At 38.6% G+C, this 21,579-nt stretch overlaps 1 protein-coding gene across 2 annotated transcripts in view; it reads right to left on the bottom strand.

The window, feature by feature from the left end:
* Positions 1-1,592: 1,592 nt before the first annotated feature.
* ndc1 (NDC1 transmembrane nucleoporin) overlaps positions 1,593-21,579 on the bottom strand; it is a 31,477-nt gene continuing 11,490 nt past the window's right edge. Inside the window, exons 6-18 of one of the 2 annotated variants that reach the window (XM_072573723.1) lie at positions 21,374-21,482; positions 20,398-20,449; positions 18,763-18,895; positions 17,980-18,072; positions 17,780-17,861; positions 16,640-16,798; positions 15,896-16,192; positions 15,097-15,209; positions 11,543-11,593; positions 8,753-8,816; positions 3,060-3,160; positions 2,190-2,350; positions 1,593-1,974 (exon numbers count right to left, since the gene is read on the bottom strand). In XM_072573723.1, coding sequence (XP_072429824.1) covers positions 1,911-1,974; positions 2,190-2,350; positions 3,060-3,160; positions 8,753-8,816; positions 11,543-11,593; positions 15,097-15,209; positions 15,896-16,192; positions 16,640-16,798; positions 17,780-17,861; positions 17,980-18,072; positions 18,763-18,895; positions 20,398-20,449; positions 21,374-21,482 — 1,479 coding nt within the window. In that variant the 3' untranslated portion in view covers positions 1,593-1,910. The remainder of the gene's footprint in view (positions 1,975-2,189; positions 2,351-3,059; positions 3,161-8,752; positions 8,817-11,542; positions 11,594-15,096; positions 15,210-15,895; positions 16,193-16,639; positions 16,799-17,779; positions 17,862-17,979; positions 18,073-18,762; positions 18,896-20,397; positions 20,450-21,373; positions 21,483-21,579) is intronic. The other variant, XM_072573724.1, reaches the window with a different exon arrangement.

Below are 21,579 nucleotides of genomic sequence, written 5' to 3'. Positions count from 1 at the left end.
AGTTAGCAAATTTGCAGACGACACGAAGGTCGGTGGAGTTGTGGATAGTGACGAAGGATGTTGTAGGTTACAGAGAGACATAGATAAGCTGCAGAGCTGGGCTGAGGGGTGTCAAATGGAGATAAATGTGGACAAGTGTGAGGTGATTCACTTTGGTTGGAGTAACCGGAATACAAAGTACTGGGCTAATGATAAGATTCTTGGTAGTGTAGATGAGCAGAGAGATCTCGGTGTCCAGGTACACAGATCCTTGAAAGTTGCCACCCAGGTTGACAGGGTTGTTAAGAACTGGATTAATGGTGCTGGAAGAGCACAGCAGTTCAGGCAGCATCCAACGAGCAGTGAAATCGACGTTTCGGGTAAAAGCCCTTCATCAGGATTCCTTCATCATTTTGCCTGAAATGTCGATTTCACTGCTCGTTGGATGCTGCCTGAACTGCTGTGCTCTTCCAGCACCATTAATCCAGTATTTGCTTTCCAGCATCTGCAGTCATTGTTTTTACCAGTGTTGTTAAGAAGGCATACAGTGTTTTAGCTTTTATTAAAAGAGGGATCGCGTTCTGGAACCATGAGGTTATGCTACAGCTGTACAAAACTCTGGTGCGGCCGCACTTGGAGTACTGTGTACAGTTCTGGTCACCGCATTATAAGAAGGATGTGGAAGCTTTGGAAAGGGTGCAGAGGAGATTTACTAGGATGTTGCCTGGTATGGAGGGAAGGTCTTATGAGGAAAGGCTGAGGGACTTGAGGCTGTTTTCTTGAAGAGAGGAAGGTTGAGAGGTGACTTAACAGAGACATATAAGATAATCAGAGGGTTAGATAGGGTGGACAGGGAGAACCTTTTTCCAAGTACTGTGACGGCGATCACGAGGGAGCATAGCTTTAAATTGAGGGGTGATAGATATAGGACAGATGTCAGAGGTAGTTTCTTTACTCAGAGTAGTAAGGGTATGGATTGCTTTGCCTGAAACAGTAGTAGATTTGCCAACTTTAAGTACATTTAAGTCGTCATTGGACAAGCATATGTACAAACATGGAATAGTGTATGTTAGATGGGCTTCAGATTGGTATGACAGGTCGGCGCAACATCGAGGGCCGAAGAGCCTGTACTGTGCTGTAATGTTCTATCGGTGAAGTTGCTCATAGAATCAAATTTTAGCTGGTGGTACAGATTCAACAAGTTGTCACCATATTTTGTTCCATTGAGGAAACACAAAAGTATAGGCCATCAAGAGCTTTAGCAGAGAAGAAAAAATGAAAATCCAGATCGTTGTGGTTTTCATAAGCTTAAAATTCAAATCAAATTACATTTGCCTTTCATTGTTTACTGCAGAAATTCAGTGGTGTAATAAGATTTCTTTTCATGCATGAAAACTTGCCAACTGAAAATAACAGTTGCTGCTGTACCATTTTTCTATGCTCACAGTAAGTTTAAGTGACCATTTTGTTGGATATAATCTCTAAATATCCAGTGACCATTGTCACTGGATATTTAGAGATTATATCCAACAAAATCATTTCAAAAGCTGCTTGTGGTGATTTTGCCATTTTACTTTAAGCCAATAATGAAATGAAATTCAGAAATGCAAAGATAAGTTCAAAGATTTATTTAGACTTCTGAATAGATACAACTGTCAAAATCTGATGTTATGATTTCATCTTGAGCAACTGAAAAATACTGTTTCTTTACAAACATAGACTACATTATAAAGATGTACAAAAAAACCCCCAAAGTACAAAAAACTTAATCGTTCTTCTCAGAAGTTCCAAAACAGAAACTAATCCTTTACTGGAGCCACATTTCGAAAAAAAAGAATTTTAGATTAAAAAAAGGACAAAGTTGGAAATGGATTATAAAGTTTCTGCTCTGAGAAGCCTCAGGACTGGAGCGACACAAAATTTCGATCACTTCACTCTTTATACTCCAAAAATTGTAGCAGTCTTTTTCTGTGTTCTGACGAAAGGTGGACAGCTCTGAAATTAAAAACAATTTGACATAAGCCAGAATGTCTTAATTTCATAAATCTTTTTAATTGAATGTTCCCATAACAGTTTGAGAGAAAAATGGCAGTTTCATCTGAAGTTAGTTTGATTAGAATTATCTCTGCATTTAGCAAAGCCAGTGAAAGTTTTGAAAATGCATCTTGTAATTTATATAACATTAGAGCATGCTTTAAAGAAAAACGTACTTTAAGTGTTCTCCAAAGGTGGTGGTTATCCTGTAAATTGCAGTTTTCAATGATGCGCGGAGTGCAAACCTCAGTGTTTTATAAGAAGAATCCACGAGAGTGCCTGTGGATCGAGGTGGCTTGCTGGAGGCATGAGGCAATTTAAAATGTTTGTCCACAGCCTGTTTAAAAATAATGCAATTAAAGCAAAAGTATGGATTACAGAGATTGAAAAAGAATTCTAATGGAAGCCTGGAAGGAAATGGCAAGTTAGGTTTATATAGTCTGAAGTTAAATATTAATAAACAAAAAGTTTGATCATGTTTCTCTCTTTTAGATGGTGACTGGCCTGCTCTACTTCATAGTTTCCAATAGATTCAGAAGTTAAATGGCGCAGTGGGTAAACATGCTATCCTTTCAATAAATGAGGAATCTTTATTTCACATAAGCAATTTAAAGAATAGATAGCATTGAAGGCTCTCATGTTCAGTAGATATATTCCAATCCTTTATAAGTCAAAAGATAGGAACGGATTAAGTAACAAAGCAATAACCAAAACCTGAGTTTTCACAGATCTTGTACCTCTCCAAAGTGGAGAAGGAAGTCTGAAAACTGAATTTCAGTCATTTATACAAACTATTATATATTCCAAATAGACAGAAGTACATTGCTAACATGGACCGGCTCTAAGTTAAACTCAGGACTCATCATGTTTTGTCAGTTTAGTGGGGTTTATTTAGTGTGGAGAGGGGTATAAAGCAGAAATAATGCAAAACTTAAGGTAGGCTATATACTTGAATTGCAGATCATTTACGACAATAACATAATCCATGTAAAAAAGTAACATTCCAACACTGTGTAAAGCAGTGCCCACAAATAAATAAACCTTACCTCTTGGAGGGACAGCATAGCACACAGAATGGATGATAATGTTGTCTGTACTACACCATAACAGTCTTCTCTAAATGAGGCTGCTACAAGGTGGGAGAGTCCTGCAAAAATAAAATTAGCTAAATCAAAATATCGGCAATTTTTAAAAAATTTATTCATTTTGTAGGATGTGGGCATCGCTGGCTGGCCAGCATTTATTGCCTGTCTCTCATTCCCCTTGAGAAGATGGTGTTGAGCTGCCTTCTTGAACTGTTGGAGTCATTTGGATCGAGCAACAGTGAAGGAATGGTGATATATTTTCAAGTCAGGATGGTCAATGGCTTGGAGAAGGTGGTGGTGTTTCCATATATCTGCTGTCCTTGCCCTTCAAAATGGAAGTGGTCACGGGATTTGGAAGGTGCTATCTGAGGATCTTTGGTGAATTTCTGCAGTGCATAGTAGCAGACAGTACACACTGCTGCTACTGAACATCGGTGGTGGAGGGACTGGATGCTGGTGGATGTAGTGCTAATCAAGTGGCTGCTTTATCCTGGATGGTACCAAGCTTCTTGAATATCGTTAGGGCTGCACTCATCCAGGCAAGTGGGAAATATTCCATCACACTCCTGACTTGTGCCTTGTAGATGGTGGACTGGCTTTGGGGAGTCAGGAGGGGAGATACTTGCTGCAGTATTCCTAGCCCCTGACCAGTTCTTGTAGCCACTGTATTTATGTGGTGAGTTCAGTTGACTTTCTGATCAATGATAACTCCCAAGATGTTGTTAGCGTTGATTAGAGAACTTCCTTATGCTGGTGATGCAAGGGTAGTTGCCTTGACAGATGATCAGTTCCAAAGGCTCATGGAATTAATGTTCTCCCTCAGCAGTGTTAAGAAAACTGACTCAATTATACACGAAAAGGCAGTAGTCAGCAAATTCTGCTGACTTTGATCTACAATGATAGACAACCTGTACTTTGATATTGCATACGCATCAGAAAGGCAGCCAAAACTTTGGCTAACAAAACATGGAAAGAAAAAACAAACTGACCCACAGAACTAAAGATTCTAATCAAGAAGGCTTGCATAATCAATGCATTGTTTTACAGCAGTGAAATCTGAACAACCTATACCTGCCATGTAAACAAAAAGCTCAATAACTTCCATCTCTGCAAAGCATCCTGTTATTTCATAGCAAGACAAAACCACCAATAAATCAGTCCTTTCTGGATCAAGGTTACCGAACATACTACCATCAATCAAACAGAGGCAACTGTGCTGGCCTGCTTTGGATGGTAAATGCTACAAGCTACAACCCCAAAATGTACAACATAATGCCACAGTCCATGCCAAGACAACATCAGTGGCTGAACCTCTGATCCATGGATGCTGTCAAAAGGGACAAGCAACTCATCAACATCAATCATAATGAGTGTAAAACTCATTAGCTGATGATTGACACAAACAGCCACAGTGGCTCAGTGGTTAGCACTGCTGTCTCAGCACCAGGGTCCTGGGTTCAATCCCAGCCTTGGGCAACTGTTGGTGTGGAGTTCACATATTCTCCACATGCCTGCGTGGGTTTCCTCCAGGTGCTCTGGTTTCCTCTCCCTGTCCAAGATTTGCAGGTTATGTGAACTGGCTGTGCTAAATTACCCATAATGTCCAGGGATATGCAGGTTAGGTGAATTAGCCATGGGAAGTGGAAGGTTACAGGAATAGGGAAAGGGGCGGTTGGCTCTTCAGATGGTCGGTGTAGACTCAATGGGATGAATGGCCTGCTTCCACGCTGTATTATTTTATGAATATCTGCTGGTCAGAAATCCACCACCATTTCAGAAGATCCAAAGCAGATGCCTGGCCTATAAACAAGTCATCAGCAGAGATCATCCCACATCACCAGCGCAGGACAACTTCATATTTGGCACTTGTGACAGACTGTTTCCATGAGGCATTTGATAAATTATACATTAAAATGATATTGGGGAAAATAAAAGTTCATGGTCTTGGGGATAGCATGGAGAGAGAACAAGAAGCAGAGAACAGGCATAAAAGGGTCATTTTCTGGTTGACAAGATGTAGTAAGTGATGTGCCACAGGGACCTCAAATGCTTTCAATAAATATAAATAACTTGGATGTAATGACCTAAGGTATTATCGCCAAACTCGCTGATGACACGAAAGTAGTAGGAAAGAAAATTATGAAGAGGACATTATGGGATATAGATATTTTTATGTGGACAGACATCTGGCAAATGTAGCAAAATGTGGGAGAATGTGAAATTGTGGCAGTACAAATAAAAGCATATTGTCTAAATGGGGAAATTGCAGAGCTCAGGTGCAGCAGGATCTGGGCGTCCTATCACGTGAATCACAAGAGGCTTGTATGCAGATACAGCAAGTAATTATGTACATTTGCTTAGCATTTAAAGTTTACCAAGCTGCAGAAAGTCCTTAATGATTACACTGATGATTGACTAACAATTGAGCATGAAACATGGAGAAAAGAAGTTGCTCTCGAATTATTCTGCAATTTGGAGTTAAATTTATTAAGTTTATTGACTACATTTATGATAAATAATGCTCAAAACAATCCAGTTCTTTGATTCAATTTGAAGCCCTTGGAGCATATTGATAATGCAATGCTGCAAATCAGCAGCTTGGGGTGATAACAGTCAATTAATTGGACAATCCAGTTCTCTGTTACTTTTAAACACCACCCAGTATTGTTTGATAGGGTCAATCCTATGCTGTAATCAGATAGATAAAGTGTAAAACCTCAGCATTTAAAAAAAAATGCTTTTTGTTATCATTTACATCCAGTAGAGAAGGGGTAAATTTAAAATACATAAAATATTTGAAAATTACTCTGCCATTCTGAGATCTGTAGAGTAAACTAATTAACATCTCAGATCAATGACCTTTCACCAGAATTGGTTGGAATTAAATACACATTCATGACTCCTACTTCTAAACCTGAAGGAGGAACAACAGAATAGATCAATAACAATCCTGAAATATAGGAAATTCAATTAAAAAGAAATCTCATTAAAGATTGTTGTAGACTTTAAGTAATCTTCTAACTGAATAAATACAAAACTACAAATGCAAGTTGAAAAATCCTTAATTTTTAAAAAGGATTCTTGTTCAAGAGAATTAAAGGGGTGTGATAAACTATGATCAGTTCAACAATGCACCTGGAAAGATTATGCAACATAGTTATCCAGCAAAAATCAGAATCAAGGTAAGTAATGTAGAGCACGACGGTTCAGTTGAAAAGATTCTAACAAGAAAATTGAAAAGACACTGAAATAGCATGACAACAATAGCGTGACAGAGTGAAATATTACCGGAAATAATTAATTAAACGAACTGCTTGCGCACACACACCACACAGTAAACTGCTGAACTTACTCAGTCATCTTTACTACTCTCTTTCATTTCTCTCATCCCTTTTGGGCTCGAGTTGAAGGGTGGCATGAATGTGATTAAAATGGAATTACTACAGGTTACAGGCTGTATTCAGAATGTATGGTGAGCATATAGGAACAGGGTGTTACTGAAGTCCATAGCCAACTTTCAAGGTGGGCTGAAGGAGTGGTAATCTAATGCACAACTAAATTGCATATAAGAAATGCTTGTCTTAACCTGGATATTCACAGGATAATAATTTGGAAAGCAAATGTCCAAACAATCATGATGTTGTCCATTTTCTTTTGTCCAGATGAACAAAAAGCATATTTAGCATCTCACAACTGCAACCCTCCTAAAATTATAGATCTTGACTTGGGGGAGGCAAGTGAAGGTACTATAGCCAAGTTTGCAGTTGTCAGAAAAATAGTTGGATTTGCAAATTGTAAACATGACAAAGTACTTATTGAGGAATATAGACCAACTAAGCAAGTGGGTAAGAACTTGGCAGATGGAATATACTGTGGTAAAATGTGCGTATATGCATTTTTAGGAGAAACTGAATATCATTTAAATGCCTGTAGAAAGCTTCAGTACAGAAGGATTTGGGAATTCTCATGCATAAAGGCAAATCAAATGTTGGTATTTATTTCAAAAAGGACAAAATATAAAAATCGGAAGTCTTGCTGAAAACTACACAAAGACTACAGATGGCAATACAGTGAACAGTGTGGGTCCCCTTATCTAAGGAAAGATATGCTGGCATTTGAGGCAATCCAGAGAAGGTTCACGAGGTGATTTCAATATTGAGGAATTTTCTTTATAGAAAGGTCGGAGTAGATTTGGCTTGTACTCTTTGGAGCCTACTGAACATAGGAGATTCTTAGAGGACTTGACAGGCAGATGTGGAGAGGTTGTTTCCCTTTGAGAGAATCTAGGATCAGAGGGCATAATCTAAGAATAAAGGGTCACCCAATTAGAACTGATGAGAAGGAATTTCTTTTTTGGGCAGTAGTCAACCTGCAGAATTACTTTACTGCGGATGGTTGTAGAAACTGGTTGTTAAACATAGTCAAGGCTGATGTAGGCAAATGTTTAATCAGTCACAGAATAAAGGGTTTATGGTAAAAAGACAGGATAGTAAAGTTGAGAATGATCAGATATGTTCTTAATTGGCCAAATGACCTAATTCTACTTCTTTCTTATAATCTTATGAAAATTTCTATAGACAAGCATTCATTGGATACCTTTAAAAAGCACACAGGTTAGGTCAAAGTGAAAACAAATAGCTAGCTGCTAAAGAACAATTCCTCAATAATGGTGTGGCAGCATCTGAGAAGAGAAACAGAATTAATCTTTTGAGCCTAAGATGACTCTTCATTTCCATTCTGAACAGTTGTGCTATACTCAAAGCGCCAACTCTTTTTCTCCACAGATGCTGCTAGACCTGCTGGGTTTCTCCAGCATTCGCGCTGCTCGGTTCAGATTTCCAGCATCAAGAGTGTTTTGCTTTTAACCTTAAAAGGCTACTTTGTCCTGGATTCTTTGAAGAGAGGTTGTAAGGCAGAGATGCCAAACAATCTGTGCAGCCTTGGGGTGTTTTTTAAAAAAAGTTGGAACAATGGAAGCAACCTGGGTGTGGCCAGGTCTCACAGACCAAGCTCTCCAGCTTTTAAAAAAAACTCTTTAGCAAAAGAAGCTGTTGGAGGTCTGAAAACTTCAGTGAATGTCTCTTGGCTGCTACATTGTCTGAAGTTTCTCTTGATGTTCCCTCCTCTTGGATTGGAGAACTCCACATAAGAATTCCATCTGAATTTGCCTTTTTGTCAAGGGGTGTTTTATGGAATGTTACTATATTGGAACAATTAGTTAGTATAAGGTATTGTATCTATTATTTGGTTAAGTTTTCCAATAGTTAAGTTATTCTAAATTTCTCTTTTGTTTGAATTTTAACTATAGTGTTTAAATAATTCTGTTTTGCTTAATGATAAGTAGTTTGACCAGTCGCATTGCGTCTGGAACACGGCACTTCACATCTACCTTTAAACTAAGAAAAAGTTAGAGTCTAAGCTACTTCCTTAAAATATTTTGAGAGGGTCTAGTCTGATTCACAAGTACTTTAGAAAGATTACATACTTAATGGGTAGGATAGAAACTATAAACCACCAGACCTAAATGAAAAACTGCCGTAACATTTGGGTTGTATTTAGTATAAATATGTTTCACATTAAATGGAACTCTATTGACGGTGAGAAGAAATTCCTTAATAGTTATGGTTTAATTCTGTAAATGCCATATTTCATACCTTCAAGGGCCCATATGTGTGCTTGACTGTTGGCAAATAGAGCCTGACTTGAAGCTTCTGGGAGCTGAAAAGAAAATGTAATTAAAACTAATCTTATTTCATTATGAAGAAGCAACAAAAAAATGTATATCATAAGAAAAATTGACAAGACACAGCAGCTGGGATTTTCAAACGTCATGATATGTCAGTCAGACACACAAAAACATCACAATTACCACGTGGAACATACTTAAAGCCCTTGCTCTATTATCCCACAGCAACTCACCGATTTCTTTTTAATAAAAGTGAGACATGGGTAACAGAAAATAGTCAAGTGAAAAGATGGCTTGTATGAAATATGATTTAAAAGAACTTTATTTCTCTCACATGCCTAACATAACCCTATGCCTCTTAATGTGTAGATGCACTGAACTTTACACAGATGCTGCTCAACTAACTGATCATTTCCAGCAATTTTTGTTTTTATTTAAAGTGGTTTGGAGCTCTGAATGGAATATTGCTGGTCAGAGACTTTAAATTTACAGTACAGAAATAAAACCAGTCAATAGATCTCTGCTGTTTATGTTTTACAGGATTTGCAACAGATACCAGAAAATAGTCAGTTTATTTAAAAATAGTCTGTAAAGTAATTTGACACTGGATCCTAATACATTAGCCTCATTGGCATTTCTATGAGACATTGCACATTAGTGTTCACTTGTAAAATAAATTTGCTAATACTGAAAACAAAATCAGGTCTGAAATATGTTACTCCACTGCTCATTATTGATAAGAGACCAAGTTCCAAGACAAAGGATAATTCTCGGTGTTAGGTAATTTGAAGGTACAATGGAGAGATTATCCATGGTTCGTTAAAACTGAAAAGCAGAAACAGTTTGGACCTCTGTAAATTTAGAAGTCAGAAAAATCTAGTGTAACCAAAGTAGAAAAAACAAAACGTGAGAGCTTCTCCTATAACTTTTTCATCCCCATCCCATTATAGTATTACTTTCTCTTTTGTTTCCCCAAATGTGGTATAAATCTTCAATCAATTCCTTAAAGTTTAACGCTGTCTTGTTAACTTTGCATTTTTTTGACCTAATTTGCCTCCTCATTCATGAAGGAAAGCAATGGTTTCACCCTGTGTGTTCACAGGTTAATTCTGCCTGATGGAACCAATTTCCACAGATCTTTCTGCTGAATCAGATGCTGACATGAGGGACAAGATCACATGCCCTTTGCTTAATTAGGATTTAATTATCCTGAATTTTCCAAAAAAGGGTAGATTTTAACTTTACCGGACCTATGACATAAGCACTTATAAAATACCCTGCCCAACTTGTGGTCAATTGCTTCACCAGGAATCTCTCCTGTCCGAAACGTCGATTTTCCTGCTCCCCTCTAATCTTGACTCTAATCTCCAGCATCTGCAGTCCTCACGTTCGCCTTGTGGTCAATTGCTGCCCTTTCAGTGAAGTGAAAACTACTTTGGTTAAATTACAAGAATAGTTTTGGAAGCAAACATTTCATGCTTATTTACTATCTCTTTTCTGTTAGTATTAAATATGACCAGACTGCTGGTGCCATTAATTTGTCCTGGGTCTGGATGATAATTATGCTAATTTACGCAGTGCCATGGTCAGAACTCCAAATGACTCCAGAATTGGAGGTTTAAGAATCCAAAAGGATTAAAACCTGGAAACAACCATAATCCTTTGATCAGATTGAGAAGCTCAGTATTAACTTCCTGCTTGAGGAGCTAAAGCTTAAAAAAAATTAATGCAGAAATGAAAGATATGACACTATTCATTATACAAGCACGGAGTGTTTATAAAATCTGAGACACAAACAGAAGCCTATCTTATACAAAGGAAAGATAAGTCCTTTATGTATTATGGGTACGCACTTTCTAAAAATATTTACAGCTGCCAAATGAAATATTTGCAAGACTTTAGGAATGACCCGAATGCATTGGGAGAGTGTAGAAGAGGGTTACAAGAATTGTTTGAGGTTGGGAAACTTCAATTATGTGGATAGATTGGAGAAGTTTGAACTATTTCTTTTTGGAGAAAAGCGAACTATTTCCCTTTGGAGAAGAGAAGGCTAAGAGATGATTTGATAGAAGTTGCTAAATTAATGACAGACCTGGACAGAGTAGATGGAGAGAAATTGCTCCCATTTGTACAAAGATCAAAATTGGAGGTCACAGGTATTTTGCAAAAGGAGCAAATGGGAAGTGAGGCTTTTCTTACACAGTTGTAGTCAGGGTATGGGATGCAGTTCAAGTGAGGAATTCAAGAGGTCATTAGATGATTATTTAAATGGAAACAATGTGTAAGAATATGGGGAAAGACAGGAGATTGGCACCAAGTCAAAATGCTCAGACAGCCAGTGCAGATACTGTAGACTGAATAATCATCTTCTGCACTGTAACAACTGTATGTGCTTAGCCTCTCGATTCAAAATGAAAATGCTCACATTCTCCTTGAATTAGCAGTCAACAGCATGGTGAGAAAGAGACTTGCATTTACATTTCTAAACTGATTTTACCACAAAGAAATGAGCTGGACACAACTTCCATCTAATAAACTGAAAAAAAGCATTCGATTAGGAAGCCAGTGCCAAGAGGAGCCCCCCCCCCAAAATAATAAATCATTGAATTATTGCATCTAGCGGGGTCAGTAATGCAAGGATGTTGTACAAGACTACAAAGGGACAAGCAATGCAGCATGCAACATGCATGATTTCCAAAAAGGCATATTCTTACATGCTGTTGATCTGATGCAACAAAAATTAAACTCACAACTGTACCTTTTTAAATAAATACATTACCAGCCCTCGCTTCGACAAGAAAGACTTAACCTAAATGAACAAAGCATATTTCAAAACCACATTAATACATTTTGGTTAAAAGGTGCTGGATGAAGGCTGAAGGTTATATTTCATAACACCACCAACTAGATAAACCACCAATCCAGAACCGAGCTATACTCTGTGCCACAATATACAAAAGCTCTGTCCAATCATGCCACATATTTGACATATTGAAACCAGTCATTTAACAGAAATGAGATAATGAGAATCCAGAGAAAGTATATTCCTGTCAGGGTGAAAGGAAAGGCTGGTAGGTATAAAAGGAAGCATATGTAAGGTACAGACAGGACAGATCAAGTGAATCCTAAGAAGAGTATAAAGGAAGTAGGAGTATACTTAAGAGGGAAAGGAGGAGGGGCAAAAAGGGGACATGAGATAGTTTTGGCAAATAGAATTAAGGAGAATCCAAAGGGTTTGTACAAATATATTAAGGACAAAAGGGTAATTCGGGAGATAATAGGGCCCCTCAAAGATCAGTAAGGAAGTCTTTGTATGGAGCCACAGAAAATGGGGGAGATACTAAATGAGTATTTTGCATTCAGTATTTTCTGTGGAAGAGGATATTGAAGATATAGACTGCAGGGAAATAGATGGTGACATCTGGCAAAATGTTCAGATTACAGAGGAGGAAGTGCTGGATGTCTTGAAACGGGTAAAGGTGGATAAATCCCCAGGACCTGATCAGGTGTACCCAAGAACTCTGTGGGATGCGAGAGAAATGATTGCTGGGCCTCTTGCTGAGAGATTTATTTCATCGATAGTCATGGGCGAGTTGCCAGAAAACTGGAGGTTGGCAAACGTGGTGCCACTGTTTAAGAAGGGTGGTAAGGACAAGCCAGGGAACTATAGACCAGTTAGCCTGATCTCGGTGGTGGGCAAGTTGTTGGAGGGAATCCTGAGGGACAGGATGTACATGAAAGACAAGGACTGATTAGGGATAGTCAACATGGCTTGGTGCGTGGGAAATCATGAGTTTTTTGAAGTAACAAAGAGGATCGATGAGGGCAGAGCAGTAGATGAGATGTATATGGACTTCAGTAAGGCATTCAAAAAGGTTCCCCATGGGAGACTGGTTAGCAAGGTTAGATCTCATGGAATACAGGGAGAACTAGCCATTTGGATACAGAACTGGCTCAAAGGTGGTGGTGGTGGAGGGTTGTTTTTCAGACTGGAGGCCTGTGACCAGTGGAATGCCACAAGGATTGGTGCTGGGTCCTCAATTTTTGTCATTTACATAAATGATTTGGATGCGAGCATAAGAGGTACAGTTAGTAAGTTTGCAGATGACATCAAATTGGAGGTGTAGTGGACAGCGAAGAGGGTTACCTCAGATTACAACAGGATCTTGATCAGATGGGCCAATGGGCTGAGAAGTGGCAGATGGAGTTTACTTCAGATAAATACGAGGTGCTGCATTTTGGGAAAGCAAATCTTAGCAGGACTTAAACACTTAATGGTAAGGTCCTAGGGAGTGTTGCTGAACAAAGAGACCTTGGAGTGCAGGTTTATAGCTCCTTGAAAGTGGAATCACAGGTTGACATGATAGTGAAGGCGGCGTTTGGTATGCTTTCTTTTATTGGTCAGAGTACTGAGTACACAAGTTGGGAGGTCATGTTGCAGCTGTACAGGTCATTGGTTAGGCCACTGTTGGAATATTGCATGCAATTCTAGTCTCCGTCCTATCAGAAAGATGTTGTGAAACTTGAAAGGGTTCAGAAAAAATTTACAAGGATGTTGCCAGGGTTGGAGGATTTGAGCTACAGGGAGAGGCTGAACAAGCTGGGACTGTTTTCTCTGGAGCGTCAGAGGCTGAGGGATGACCTGAAAGAGGTTTACAAAATTATGAGGGGCATGGATAGGGTAAATAGACAAAGTCTTTTCCCTGGGGTGGGGGAGTCCAGAACTAGAGGGTATAGGTTTAGGGTGAGAGGGAAAATATATAAAAGAGATGTACGGGCAACTTTTTCAAATAGAGGGTGGTGCGTGTATGCAATGAGCTGCCAGAGGAAGTGGTAGAGGCTGGTACAATTGCAACATTTAAGAGGCATTCGGATGGGAATATGAATAGGAAGGGTTTGGAGAGATATGGACAGGGTGCTGACAGGTGGGACTGGATTGCGTTGGGATATCTGGTCAGCATGGACGGGTTGGACTGAAGGGTCTGTTTCCATGCTGTACATCTCGATGACTCTATAACTTATTTTAAAAAACAAATAACCCATGCGTAGACTCAAAGATGATCCCAAAGATGTTACTGTACAATGCCTTGAAGAGTCTGGAATGCCTTTGCAATGCGCTTGCATATAGTGTAAAAATGCATCAGTTTGCAAAATAAATGTAAAATAGAAAAACTCAGACATTGACAAAGGACACCCACATTAAAAACAAATCAAACATCTGTAAAAGGTGTACACTAATGCAAGAAACATCCATCACTTGGCTGTCAGTTTTCCAAATCTTTGTTCCCTCTAACAACTGTACCTGAACCAGTGAATTATTTATATGAATCTCTGAATAGCAAATCTGTCATCATAACTGGCTCAGATTCTGATGTCAATTGATGTCGAGGCAGGATATGTTCCACATGATTGACAATTGCTTGGAACAGTGAGTGTTTCCAACTGTTTTGAATCAGGGGTTTTCTAGAATCAAGAATACCTCTCCCTCGGTCAAAACTTTACTGTACATAAATAATGAAATATTCCTTCCATTGGTGGGAAAATAAAGTAGAAAATCAATATTTCAGACTGAGTGAAACAAGATAAAAGACAGATGCAAAGATATTAATTGGAAAAGCTTTGTGCAGTGTTTAGGTTTACTTCAGGTTAAACTGGACTGGCTGATTTTGACAATTCCATGTGGAGGTCACCACAGATCTGGGATCATCATATCTTCTGCAGTGCAGGAGGAATCAGGCTACAGTTTCAGGAATAAATTCCAGGTGATCAGAATGTACTACCAGTTAGAGGACTTTACACCTACTATTGCCAGAGTGTTATACCACTTTTGATGATGAATCTCTCAAGTTTTACCAGTCATATGTATTAATGTAATTCCTATGAGTGACAATGAGTTGCTGATTACATTTAGGCTCTTCCCTGTTTTGGTTTCCCCAGTGTTGGATTCTCCTGGTCACCAGTTTGTAGATAACCTCATGGTACTTGGAACCTGTGGTGCATAACGATGAGCGAAAGTATTCTGTCACAGAGAGGACTCAACCTTTATCAGTTAAATGCAGCAATATCTGTCAAACCTTAAGACAACAGATAATCAAAATGTCACACAGTCAAAACCTCAGTTTTGTCTCTAGCAACAATTGGTAATTTTAGTTGGAGGGGCAGAGCTGCAGGTGACCAGCTGCCACAGGTATTATCTACCCTGGCAAAGACTTAAGATCAAACTGGCATGTCTAGGAACCAAACAATACCTTTAACCAGTGCTCCACCTTAGGAAGTAAAATGATTAATTCATTCAAAGCAGGACATTTTTACCTGATCTTGCCTCTGAAGCATCCATTCTGAAATGGCATTGTGTTTTGTCACTTCAGGAGTTCTGTTGTTGGCTTGCACAGCTTGACAAAATTCACTTGTGTTTGCCAGGTATTCTGAAAACATACAGACACTTAAACTTCAATGATGCCAGTAATTCAAAGAAACATTAATCTTAAAATACTTGTTAGTCTTAATATGGCTTATAATTCCACTGATTTTATTTCATTAGTATTACTTGATTTAACTAAAAACTATTAAAATTACTTGGGTTCAGTATGAATTCCATTTGCTTTGTTAACTAATGCCCTAATTGCTATCTAAAGTAAGGCTGACGACAAGAGGTAACCAGCCAGTACTGTTTGCTGGAAAAAGTAATGAGGAGATTCATCTTGGCTGAGTGCGCCTTAGACATATTAATATATACATTAAAGTTTAGTAGCATGCAGAGGACTGGTAATATCTATAATTCAGATTTGTTGGGAGGGGACAGAAATGTGGTGACAAAGGATGGGTAGGGGAAGGAGAATGACAAAATAAAAGAGTAGATGGAAATAAACAGGTGCCAAACCAATCGCTATTAACAGAAGCTCCCCTCAATATGGCTGAGTTTGCCAATTTAGAAACAGGACTCTACAGTTCAGCCATCTAATTATGCATTTCAATTGTACTAAGTCCCAATCAATTTTTAAGCTACTCACGTTTGTGTCAATTTTTAATGACTTGTTTTCTACAAATTAGCTTGCAATAGGCTCTTTTCTATGAAATAGCTTCCTGTAGACCATCCACATCATAGAGCTACCTGAGGAGTTAGAAGCTGAGGTCCATAGTTTTGGCACCTTCCTCATTTCATGAGAAGTCGGTGAAGAGCCAAAGCTGGGAGAGCTCAAGTCTAACACGTCACTGAATTGGTTTGCAGCAGCAGGAGAACCAAGAGGACCACAGGGATCTGGTGCACAAGGGAAGCCAAGCAAGCTTCTGAACGAAGTGCCTGAAGACTTAATCAATGACGATGGCTGAGGGCCCCGGCGCTGACGGGCAGAGAGTGGCGACCGTAAGGAAGGCTGGTAGCTGTCAGGCTCTTCAAGACAGGAAGTTCCTGAAATGGGAGGAATAAACATTATACAAGTAGCACATCAGTATTTTATTAGATTTATTACAATATGATCACTACTAGCCAAAATGTATGTAGAAAACTGGAGTAATCAATATTTTAAAAATCCAAAGCAATGTTATATTGCTAAAGTAATCGGAAATAACTGCAATAACTCTGGGCGTGTTTTTAGAAGCAAATTAGACGTTTAGTGTTCCTGTTGTCAATGATGAAATGGAGAAAAAGGTCATCAGGTGGAGTAATTCTGATCAATTTCTATTCCACTCACTGGTCTTGCATTTATTAATTCTCTCAGATAGTCAGTCACTCAACCAATTTTTGTCCTTTTCAATGACCTGCTTTCCCCCCCCTCCCCCCATGACTTTTACTACTGCCATAGTCCAAAAACAGCTTACACAGCAGCATTTTAACAAGATGAGGTCAAAGCCTGACCTGAGGTGCTCGGCAGATGTCCTTCCACAGGGATCGGATAGGATTTAATTCGACCGTTTGCAGCAATTGTTTCTTGATAATCTGCCAGTTTTTGGGTTAAATCATTTATCAAGGCTAAACATTCACTTGATATAGCTATCCAATTATGAGGATGACCACCTTAAAAAAAATAGACAAGTGATTAGCTACACTAGATAACCCACAGAACTAACAATAGTGATTTTTACAGAAATGATTTGATAACATATTCAATAACTTGCAAAGTGGAATAAACCTACACCAACAGAACTAGAAAGTACTGGGAAGAATCTGAAAGATAAATAGAGATGAATATTTCCCAGCAGAGATATCTATGAGAACTAGACTATTCTTGAAAAAAGACAAGTGCATAAATTACATAACCTGAGAGGAATGTGCATTCAGTTTTCCTTATGAAGTGATAGTTGTAAATGTAGATTGATTACAGATAAATGAAAATGAAGGCAAGATCAGAGAAGAGACCACTCGGACAGGGGAAACTTACAGCAATGGATGTGCAAAAGCGTTTTAGAGGAAGAAAAAGAAGAGGTTAAGGTAGGAGAAAAGCAAAAGTGCAGATGAGAGCCTCAATTACTTTGATATTCATTTGTATATCATAATAGGCAGCACGGTGGCACAGTGGTTAGCACTGCTGCCTCACAGTGCCAGAGACCCGGGTTCAATTCCCACCTTGGGCAACTGTCTTTGTGGAGTTTGTACATTCTCCCAGTGTCTGCTTGGGTTTCCTCCAGGTGCTCTGGTTTCCTCCCACATTCCAAAAATGCAAAAGGTTAGGTGAATTGGCCATGCTAAATTGCCCATAGTGTCAGGTGAAGGGGTAAATGTAGGGGAATGGGTCTGGATGGGTTGCTCTTTGGAGGGTCAGTGTGGACTTGTTGGGCCAAAGGGCCTGCTTCTACACTAAGTAATCTAATATTGCATTGAGATTAAAATTATAACTCACGTTTCCCACACAGTCCCTTGAAATTTAAATTTATTTTTGAAATGGATTGTAAAATATGTTACTAGAGAAATTAAGACATTAACGAGTTCCCTGTTCCCGCCTCCTTCCACCCAAACCCAACACCCGTCCCAACTATATGAGCAAGCATTTCTTCGCACCTGGCTGGCTAAGGCTGAACACCTCCTGTCTCCGAGAAGCTGAATATTGGGAAAGTAAGGCCAAGTCTTGCAATGCTAGATACTGAAAAAGATATACTTCATTATTATCCTGTCTGCTGTAAATCCGCTACCTACAAGAGAGACTCATGAAACAATAAAAAGGTACTGTGTGTGTTAATGACACCATTTATTTGGTTTACCTTTATACAGGGGGAAACATTGTTTGTTAGGACTTTAGGGAGGCATCGATCAGCTTCCTCTCCAAATGAGGGCTGCACAGGAAACTGGAATGCCTGAGTCAATGGGGGAGAAAAGAATACAAACATGACATGAACAAGTCCTGAATTAAATACAAAAAAAACTAAAGTTAGAACAGGCCTATGCGGAATTCCAGATTTTAAAAAAGATAACAACCTTTCTGCACATAAAGACAAAGAATAATGACAGAACTTTGACATATGCAACACAACGCCAGAGTACAGAGTGATGCAACGAAATGAAACGAAAAGGCGACAAGGTGAATTAACAATGGCTTTGCAATTTGAGCTGTAATTCAAAATTGCTGATTTTCAACACTTGCTACTCTGATAATCCGAAAACTTTTCTATTTGCATACAGTGACTGATGTAAAACTCTCAGGATTTGGACCATGTAAAATAAACACTTGAAGGGTCATCCTAGCATAGTCTATTTTGGAAATCACAGCTGTTACTGAGCAGAAATTACTGAACAGTTTGGAAGCTCAACATTTACAAATGGTGTAGACATGGAAAACTGGTTCTATTACATTTGCAATAAATTCAAGTTAAAAAAAGTTTGTCCACTATTAAAATTTTATTTTAGTACCTTTAAAGATTTTTGGAATAGTGTCATTAGCACACCATTCCAAAGTCTTGAAACTTTGCATCACAGATAATAAAATGCAAAAACTCTTGTACAGTTGTGCTACCCTTTAACTTTATACCATCGCATTCGTCACTCACCTCAGTAATGAAGATTTTAAACAGCAGCCATGTAATGTACCAGGTGACCAAAAGAAACGTACCACTTAACCAGGCTGTGTAGAGCAGTGGCAAGTCGAATAATCCAGTCAGGGTATCCAGGGAATGCTGTGCACTTCAGAAAAAGATATAGACAGATGATATTTCAAGTGCTCACTCACACATTGGCACTACTTTTGGAAATATTGCACCACATTGTGGTCATCTGACAGACATGATGCTTTCTAAAAAGAAATGTGGAGGTTCAGTTTTGACCACAATCTTTTCAATGACACCCCTCATTCCCAGTTGAAACTGACAGTAGCACCAGGTTTCAAAAGGGAAAAATATAGTTATTTTATTCAAGTTATAGACTAGAAGAGGAGGAGTATTCTCTCAGAAGGTTGAGTGTCTTTGAATTTCTGCTTCCACCATCTTATTGGGGGGGGGGGGGGGGGGAGGGGGAGTGACAGAGTCTTTGAACATTTTTAAGGCAGAAGTAGTTAGATGCTTGATAAGGGAGGTGAAAGATTTCCAAGGGTAGTTGGGAACATGGAGTAATCAGATCAGCCTGATCTTATTAGACATGGTAGACTTGAAGGGTCTAGTGACCTATCTCTGGCCCTGTTGCATAAGCAACATATTATCAATACAAAAACATCACCAATTTGTTCTAACAATTTACACTTGTTTATATGGGTTCTGTGCTAAATATAGGGCAACTTGAGACAAATTGGATTAAACAGCATCTGAGGAGTAGGAAAGTTGGCCTTTCACGCAAAATCCCTTCATCGGGAACGAGGTGTCTCCTGCTCCTTGGATGCTGCCTGACCTGCCGTGCTTTTCCAGCACCACACTTTCGACACTGATCTCCAGCACCTGTAGTCCTCACTTTCACCCGAAAAACTGGATTAACACTTGGGAGAAAATAAATAAAAGTTTTTGACTTTCAGTGAACACGTATGGTCGTAGTGGTGGTAGGGGTGTGCATGTGTATGTGTATGTGGTGTACTCTGCCGTAAACAGATTCAGTATTTACAAACACTTCAAGTAGATTTTCAACTCATGACACTCAAATATTTAAAGACAGCAACATTTGTAAGAAGCATCATACACAAACTATAATAAAGTCACTAACTTCAATTTTCAAGGAGCTCTCTAAAATTATTTAAATGGAAACATTCAATGTGTGGTGTGGTGCTACAGGCATTAAGTCTCAGGTTAGATCCACAGTTTGTGCAGTGTTCTCCGAGCTCAGCCAGAGCAGATATTGCACTAGCAAAATTTAAAGCCCCTGTGCTGAGGTGGTGAAGAATGAATTATCATTACAGAAACTAAATAAATGAAACAGTGTGTGTAAAGATGCCATAGTTTTCAAAAATTGACTACTTTTAATTTTATAAAAAAAGTGTGCGTGTACACGGGGCTAGATATTACTGAGCACAACCTGGGACTCTTATGGTTCCTTCTAAATATTGGCAGCTACTGCACCTCAATTTCAGCTCTCACATTTTAGAATGGGCAAGACAGTGCGAAGGTGGCTTCAGGATACTCAGGGTAAGACAAAAAAATCATCCAAATCTACAAAACACAGGATCAGACATTAATGAATTAATAGTTTCAATGCAGTTCACTAACCTATCTCTTTGAAGGGTTGTTGAGGCACTTATCCAGGCCCTTGGCACATAACCTGGGGAGAGACAATTTTAAAAAATGTAACATTGGGAAAAATATTCTGGAGATAGAAAACAACAAATCTTGAAATTGCACATCCCAAAGATATTATTTTGCCCTGCATTCAGCACACACTCTGGATTTTAAATCTTCTACCACTTAAGAAAACTTCTTTGCAAACAACTTGTACGTACTACTTAAGTACAATTGGCAGCACTATACCTATAAATACTGCATTCTGCTCAAACTGGACTTTTCTATTTTATTTTGGAAAAAAAAGAAAGTTGATGTATAACAGTAAAATGGAAACAAATATTTTTAAAGGCATGTAGCTTCAAGGAAAATATAGCAACTGAAAATTTCACACAACAAACAGCAGAAACAGCACCTTGTTTTAAACAAAAAAATTTTTTAGAATATATACTACGACAGGTTTGTTATCCATCACATTGCAGTTAAATTTCACTTCTTATAGTCAATCCTCCCTCCTAGGTACAACTCCTGACCATTGCTTACACATTATTTCTAAATGCAGCTTCACCCATAGCTCAGACTCTTCGCTGTTCTCTCAGCTTCAGGACATGTTCTTCCTGCGTAAGGACCCTGCACAGTTCTGCTGAAAGATTTGACGGCTAGGAATCACATTTTTCCAAAAACAAGAAATTAGGCCACAGCAATGTTAAGTGGAAGAGACCAGTAACTGCTTAACTCTGAATTTTCCATTTCCTAATTTGTAGAATCAAATGGGGCATTGAAGAGATTTTTAAAAATTGCTATGAATGAAGGATGAGCAACAAAATCAGCATAGGACAAACAGAGTTAGAGAAAAATCATAAACCATGCATCAAAACAGTTATAGCGAGACAGGGAGATACAATTCAACATTACCCAATCAGCAACACAAAAGAATCCTTAGTTCGATGTCAAATATGTAGATTACCTAGGAAATAGTAAAGGATGCAGTAGTTCCTGAGAAAATACAGAGACTGCACAGCACTGTACTTAATGACCAAAGACAGATTTCCTTTGAACTGTGGGTACTTGAATTGCTGTAAAAGAAACAAAATAATTAGTTTTCTTCTTGCACAAACCCCAGAAGAATTTGAAATACAAAATACATCACAATTAAGAACCATACAGAATTTG

Source organism: Chiloscyllium punctatum, chromosome 7, assembly GCF_047496795.1.
Source record: "Chiloscyllium punctatum isolate Juve2018m chromosome 7, sChiPun1.3, whole genome shotgun sequence".
Lineage (NCBI taxonomy): Eukaryota > Metazoa > Chordata > Chondrichthyes > Orectolobiformes > Hemiscylliidae > Chiloscyllium > Chiloscyllium punctatum.
This window is presented reverse-complemented; position numbering and strand designations above follow the sequence as displayed.